Source organism: Macaca fascicularis, chromosome 14 (genome assembly GCF_037993035.2).
Source record: "Macaca fascicularis isolate 582-1 chromosome 14, T2T-MFA8v1.1".
Taxonomy (NCBI): Eukaryota; Metazoa; Chordata; class Mammalia; order Primates; family Cercopithecidae; genus Macaca; species Macaca fascicularis.
In genome coordinates this window covers 125,561,372-125,568,956 of record NC_088388.1, presented here as the reverse complement: position 1 = coordinate 125,568,956, position 7,585 = coordinate 125,561,372, and the positions used below count along the sequence as shown (strand labels likewise).

General features: G+C 47.2%; 1 protein-coding gene across 4 annotated transcripts in view; it reads left to right on the top strand.

Annotated features, from left to right (window-relative positions):
- The first annotated feature begins 971 nt into the window (after nt 1-971).
- The window catches only part of KIRREL3 (kirre like nephrin family adhesion molecule 3), a 575,278-nt gene continuing 568,664 nt past the window's right edge, over nt 972-7,585 (top strand). For all 4 annotated transcript variants that reach the window (XM_015435927.3, XM_045369971.2, XM_005580133.4 and 1 more), the window contains exon 1: nt 972-1,287. In XM_015435927.3, coding sequence (XP_015291413.1) covers nt 1,233-1,287 — 55 coding nt within the window. In that variant the 5' untranslated portion in view covers nt 972-1,232. The remainder of the gene's footprint in view (nt 1,288-7,585) is intronic.

The window sequence follows — 7,585 nt, the reverse complement described above, 5'->3', positions numbered from 1 at the left end:
GGCCTGTTTATACCAAGCATGCCTAAATGTCTATTAAGTAAATAGACCCAGATAAATTCATGTTGGTATCCTGGAGGAAATCGAGTTTGATTTGAGAGTGGAGTGTGAATTTCATGACAGGTAAAAGACTTGAAGATCCTTAGGAAGCGGTTGCCTATGACCTTGGCCTCTCCTTCGCAATTGGACTCACAGCACCTCTTGGAGAAAACACAGGCTCAGAGTGATGGAGCGCTCATTAGAGAGGCTCTGAATGCAAAGACAGGCTGCTCTCCTGTCCTCGTTAGGAAATGCACAAACCAGGATAATAATAATAAATGGGTGTGTGTCACAAACCTACTTGCCTTTCCTTTAGTTCCTGCATTTTGTCTTCCAGGAGCAGTGCAAAGCAAACTAAGATCCAAATGTTCAGGTTTTATTACCTACCTCCCCCCCTCCACCCACCCACCCACAGGAAACTCTCAGAAATGCAAAGCATGCTTATCTCTCCTCCAACTCTGAGCCTCCCGCTGCACACATTGGCCAAGTCCTTCCTAGGGAAAGATGCACACCCCCCCTTCCTAGTTCCCTTTCAGCCCAGTTTCCAGTTCCTGTGCAAAGGCAGGGCATGCATGTTTTTGTGCACATGCATGCATATACCCATCCTTAATTTCACTGTTAAACAGGACGCCGTGTGGACAAAAAGTCACAGCTCCGCTCCAAGCTCAAGATGCCTTTTGGTCAATAATGACGACAAAAGCTGAATTTTTCCCTATTTAGGGAAAAGAAAGAACACAGCCTTTTCCCCCACTGTCCGTTTTGCATAGATCTCTTTTTTTCCGACTGTTTCCTCTTTAATTATGACCTGTCTCCCCTCCCTCTCCCCTCGCCTCAGCTTCAGTGAAAGGAGTCCTTCTGTCACTCGTCACTAGCTCGCTCGCTCACTGTGGGAGGAGCCCGCCTGAGGAAGCCGTGTGCCTGGGATGCCAAGAGCCAGAGAATGGATCTGCTCCGAGTGGGGACATTGCTGACAATCCCGGCTTCCCGAGGCGGCTGAAAACAGGCAGTTTGTGTCTGCTGGCTGTAGATACCCAGAGGCACAGAGACCGAAGCCACCCGGAGGGACCCACGGACGGACAGATGGTAGGCGCGAACCCGAGAGGACCGGCGGAGGCTGAGCACCGAGAGCCGCCAAGGCAGAGAAACTAACTGCATACCCAAGTTACCCCGCCGGCTTTCCTTCGCTGCGCTAAGGAATGAAACCTTTCCAGCTCGACCTGCTCTTCATCTGCTTCTTCCTTTTCAGTCAAGGTAGGACCCCTGCGCTGCTGGAGTTGGAAGAAAGTCGGCTGGGTTGTCAGGGCGCGGGAGGCTGTGGGCAGGAATGTGGGCAGGCTTCGGGAACTCGGACTGATGGATGCGTCTCTCGGTGCCGGGCTGAGATGCCCTGGCATTGCCTCTTTGCCTTTGCAAATGCAACAAAATGGTACTGTTTATTTTCCTTTGGAAAGAAGGGGTATGGGAGGGGAGGGGAATGACTTTCTCCTTTCACTTGTCAATATCCAGCTCAAACTCTCCAATGCAAATGAGTTCTTTATGCTTCTGGTATGTTAATTAGGTAGTATCTCTGTGGTTATGCCACTCTGAACTTCTGGGCACCTCCTCTCCTTCAGACCCAGGCCAGGGAAGGAGATGGCAGGGAGGGGGAGCTTGGTTTAGGTGAATATTTCAGCTTGAATAGGGTCTGACTTGCACAAGTGTATTCGAAAGCGAATGTGTGTGGTTTGCACTGTTGAAAAGGGGGTTGCAATTACAGAATGCATTGTGGGGGGTAACTTGCAGTGGTTGGGAAAAGCTTGTAAAGAGTTTCATTGAACGTCAATGAGTTCTCTAAATTAGGTTGAATTCTGAATCCTACACAGCACTGAATTCAGGGTATAAAATGAAATTTCGCCCGTGGTGCTGATTGTTTCCTTTCTGCAGCCTAGCAGGGGCAGAGAAGCAGGTGGACTCTCCAGAAAGAACTTTGCCACCTCTAGGCTCCTTGCCACTGGGAGCCCTGGGGCTGGTAGTGGTGCAGGAAGGAGAGGGAAATTCGGGAGAGGGAATGTGAGTGCCTGTTTAGAGAAAGGCATCAAAAGTCACCTGTGGAATTGAGTTTGAAGGGGCAAGTACATGCGTTCCTTCCCACTCTTTTGGAATGCCAATGCACCTCTGCCATCTGAGGCTGCATTTATGCCAGCCAACACAGCTCTTAGAGGTGCAAGACTCTCAGAAAAAAATCCACAACAGAGCACGTCCATCTGTTGATTAAATGAAGGGTAAAAGTTTTCGAGAAAGCAAAGCACCTCCAAGGGTGGCTGGCTTTGCAAGCAAACAGCATGTCTTCTGTTTCTCCCCTGTCGGGGAGAAGTCAAATGTAAGCAAAAACCTGGCTTCCTTCTTCTGTTCTCCCACCAGTACTTGTGGTCACTGCAGATTTTCTCCTTATCTGTGCAATTCAAACTTTGCTTCTGGCCCTCATGAAACCGAAGGGGCCCCTTCTTTGTATTTGTATGTGCATACTAATGCCTGTGTATAATGATAATAATGTATGTACACATACACACACACACTCTCATATATTCATATGGTTATGTGCTTCTCACCAGGGCTCCCTACAGCAGCAGGAAGATAAATGGCCTTCCCCAGAGTTTCAGGCTGAATGAATAAGAACTATCTCAGAACACTGGTATAAAGACAGGTTCAGTTATATCACCATTTTGTAAGATTACCCTCTTTCTTGCATGTGTGTGTGCTTGCTTATGAGCACACATACACACACACACACACTCACTCACTCCCATTCTTTGCTTCTTACTAGTTCACTCAGGAAGTTTCAATATAGAACCCCTGAGAGAAGGAGGGAATCTTCCAACCAACCCCCCATAAACACACAAACTCACATTTGCATGGGACCAGTGCATACTCTAATCAGTCTTTTTTGTGTTTAGAAGCTTGATCCGTGATACTTACCTAGATTGGCATAAGAAGGCTATAGGTGTCTAAGTATCCCTGTGGCTGTCTGAATCATTACAGTGTACATCTTCTGTTGTGCTTACTTCTTTCTTGGTCTGGAGATGTTTCTTGACTGCTTCATGTGAATCTTTAAATATTTATCTATGGAGGTTAAATGCTCTATTTTATCTACCCCGAGTCCTGAGAGCGCTAGGAAGAAACCATAACATCATGCAGTTCTTAATGCCTTGTGCTCCTGGAGTATTCTGAGCTTGGCCGTCACTGTCCACCCTACCAAATGGTAGATACCTTGTCCAGAGGCTGGAAAACAGGTCTAAACAAAGATTAGGAGACCCAAGTGGACATGGCTGGTCAAATACCCTGCATCCCTGTACATGGTGTGTTTCTTGAATAGACAGCCTCTGACTACAGGAATAAAGGGGTCAAGCCATCAAGTGAGAAGGTGTTTTATGGACTTTACTGCAATATGATGTGGTTATCTTTTGCCTTGATCTGTGGACATTTGTTTGTGTGGGTGTTGTTTTGAGCATTATGAATTCCCCAGAGGATTCTATTTGACCATCTTCACATATATGCTTAGCTCATGTACTGTGCCCCACCCCTACCCAGTGTCATGCATTCATCAACTTATTGGATAGAACGCATCCATGTCTAACAGGTCATAGGAGGTCCAGCCCACATGGCTCTACATGGCTTCCACTCTCATGCCCCGAACTGAGGTCTGAGGTTACACCCCTACCTGGCAGTCTCACAGAGCCACCTGCTTGACCCCTGCCTCCTGCATGCTGGGATGCCTCTCCCAGGAAATGCGAAGAGACTCAGGGGATGGCCTTTCCCTCAGAGACAACAAATGTCCAGGGTTGTTTTTAGTGCCTTATCTGGCACTCCGATGACATGGCCATCTGCTGTCCAACACCTCTCACAGTGGGAATCTGCGTGGCACTGAGGAGTTTCTGGGAACACGATTCCCAAGCTCCATGCTCCCAGTATCCTGGTCCCCGTGCAGAGAGAGTGCTCCAAGCAGTGCTCTCAAGATACAAATAAACTCTTAAAGTCTGTTCCAGTCATCCTTTTCTTCCTAATTTGTCAAATATTTATTTACCTTTACTTTTTTTCATAACCCTTTAGAGAGACAGAGAACAGAAATCAACATATAATTAATATCAGTAATATGGTGGGTCCCTATTCTTTGAAAGTTTGGGCTTTTCATGTAGATTGAGATCAAGTATTTCTTTATCTTTCTTAAGGTGGCAGTAGTAAGGCTAAATAACATTCCTCCCGATTCCACCCCTGCCAGCGTCCCTGGGCCTGGCTCCCAACAAGGGAATGGAGAGCTGCCAGTGTGTACTGTTTGTGGGCTTCTCCCTTTCTTTAGATACCTCTTCCCTCAGCTGTCAGGACGGTTGTGCTTTGTTCAAAGAGGGATAATGTCACAGCACAATTTCCCTCCTGCTGAGAATAGTCATGTTCTGCCCCTGGGTGAAAAAATAATCGATTATCTTGTCATCCATAAACTTAGAACTTGCTATATTTTTTCCCTTTTATCATTTCAGTTCAGCCACAACTATTTCCTTCCATGCCCTCCTTAAGCTTCAAGCCCCATCCCATCCAGCCTGCACATGCACATCTTAGGTAGCTTGAAGGGAATAAGGTCCTAGAGGACTGATGACTCCCTGCCTCCAGGGAGATCTCCGATCTCCACTTCTGAGACAGGGGAGACACAGTAGCAAGAACTTGGCACCTTCTACTCCAGACACTCGTAAGAAAGGTGTTCTTTCCCTTGCTCTCTGGCATTTTGTTCTGGCATTCCTAGAGTGTCCTGCCTGCCTTGTGATTTTGCGGTTCTGAAGGTTCTAATTCTGCTGAACCCAGATATCTTGGCTTTGCATGCACACAGTACTCTATTGGGGTAAAAGTGAAAACTTGCATTGATCTGTTAATGGCATCCCTGGGCTAAGGATGCATTTGAGGTACCATCTCCCTACTGGGAAGAATCTAAGCAGCCCACTTGCTCTCCTGCCTGGCTGGGAACACCAAAAGGGGCTGTCAGTGGCTGGCAGAGGGCAGAGGGTCATGGTGATCTGAATCTCCTAGGGAATAGAAAGGTGTCTAGTAGACAGAAAGGTAAAACAGAGTGAGTGGAGGGAGCAAGCCAGGGTAAAGGGAGCCATGGAGATGACAAGAAGCATGGAAAGGGAGGAGCCACTGCAAGAGGCTTGAACTAGCAAGGAGTTCCCTTGGGAGGGCCAAGGTGGGGGAGGCATCGGAAGAGAGCCTGAACACATCAGAGGTGGCCTAAGGAATGGAGCGATCATAGAGGGTACAGGCAGAGAAGGAATCAGGAAACAAAGTGGGGAGTGAACAGCAACTTTGGAAACACTTACACTCGCTCAGAAATGCCATAAAACAAAAGATGAGGGAAGTAATGTGTGTTTCTCCCTCCTACCAGAACCCCAAGTGGGATGACGTCTTGTCTAGAGGAAGAAGAATCAGTTCTTTTGTGCCGGAAGGTCAATGCACAGCTGCCAAGGGTGTGGGACCACTTCTTTAACAGATCTTCGGGTGGGGGAACTGGGGCATGTCTGTTGGAAATGGGGGTGGCTGCGTGTCTATGTCTCAGTAGGGAGTCCTCAGTTGCCAGCCAGACCTATTGAGGATGGAAAAGAAGCTCCCTAGGGGAAGGACGGGTGGGGTGCGGTCAAGGCATTCACATTGCTCTAAGAGGATACCATGGGGTCCCCCTCTTGGGTGTACAGAGAAGGATTTGGCTTGGAACAGGCAGCCACAAGCTAGGCATGGTACCAAGGAGCAGCCCTGCCTGGTGTGCGCCTGTGTTGGTGGAAGCCAGGGCCAGCAGGAGATGGGGTGGAGCAGGAGATTAGGCCTGAAGATGCAATTTCTCTTTTTTGTTCAGCCCAGTGGGGGTGACTTAGGCAGCATTATATTGCAGACCCAAAAAAGCACATGAATAATCCAGAGCGAATTGAAGAGATTTCAATGGCAAAATAATAACAATACTAATGATACCTTTGATTTGCGGAGTACTTTTCTTCCAAGGAGATAAAAAGATAAACTGTTTTGGAAACATGGATAAGGAAAAGAAAATTGCCCATAATGGAGGAGTGAGGAGGAGGGCCAAAAGCACTGGTTTTATGGTCTGACATATATGGGGGGTGCTAAGGGGGCTAGAGGGGCATAGGCATTATTTTGTAGCTACAGTCCTTATCCTTGTAAGTTGTTGAGATGACCTTAGGTAAAAAAAACAGTGCAGGCATTTTTTATTGGGGTCCATCAAGAAACAGGCACTGAACTTGTCCTGTGCGTGGAAAGGGGGTGTTCTAATTCATCAGTGGAGAAGGTCAGTAAGATCATGAGCATACTGGAATGCACACTGCAACTCTCCCCACCACAGTGATCTTGACTTTGGTGGTGCTTGCAGCAGAGTGATTGGAGCTCCAGTCTTGCCTCAAGGCCAGGAGACATCCCAGCATTCTCGGAGCAGGGTCGGTGGGAGCAGCTGCTCTGGGGGCTAACTGTTCCCTTGGATTTCATATCCCATCACAGCTATTCATAAGGGAGTGAGCAGCAAAGCCAGCCAGTATATTGTGCCCAGGTTGTAATCGCTTCATCCTGTATTCCAAGTAGAGTGGGATTTTATTTCCAGTTAGAGGAATGATGTGAGAATCGACTGCATGGAGACACAGTACTGTTCCATACGTCATTGTATGTCATTTTCTTTTCCCAAGAGAACATCAGAATTTACCCAGTTAGAAGTGCATGTCAAGTAAGAATATAGATACCTTATAGATCATCAGAATACTTCTCTCACGGTCGGGGAAGGGGTGCTATGTCCTGCCATCTGCCAAAGCTTTCTTATGAAGCACGGAAGGGCTTCAGTCCTCCCAGAAAGCACTGTGTCATACAGCCAAGGGTCACAAGAGGGTGGGGGATCTTCTCCCTCATTGAACCTCCCCCAACTGCACGTTAACTTTCATTCACTCAAAGCTTCTAACCCACTGAAGGAACTAGGACCATTATGCTTTTTAATTCTTTCTCTCCTCTCCCAGTGGTAAAAATGAGTATTCTGGCTGTATACTTCTAGAAGTTGGTAAATGTCAATATTGGATAAGTGTTTCCTTTATATCACTGCAATTTAGCATAAGCTGCTTGGAAACAAATGTCTTCGGTAAGCATACAATGTTTCAGTGAGTACACAGTCAACACCACTATGAACATTAAATAAATGTCAGCTATTCCTTGGCATACTTGGTAACAAGTTAAAGCCATGGAAATAGTGGCCAGCACAGGTGAATCTGCTCTGTGCTAAGCTGTTCTGTTGGGGCATGAAGGGTGGAAAGAGGAAGTCATCCTTCTTCTCCTTGGAAATAACTGCAAAGGAAGCAACCAAACATAGACACCTGCCTGCATCCCCTGGACAGGTTTTTCCTGGCATCTGGAAGCCTTCCCATGCCCTCCTGACCCCCTTACTGAACACACACACACACACACACACACACACCACTTAATGTTATATCAGTGTGATATCTCCAGAACTTACAAGAAATCAGCCACTTTCCTCAAATGGGAGCTA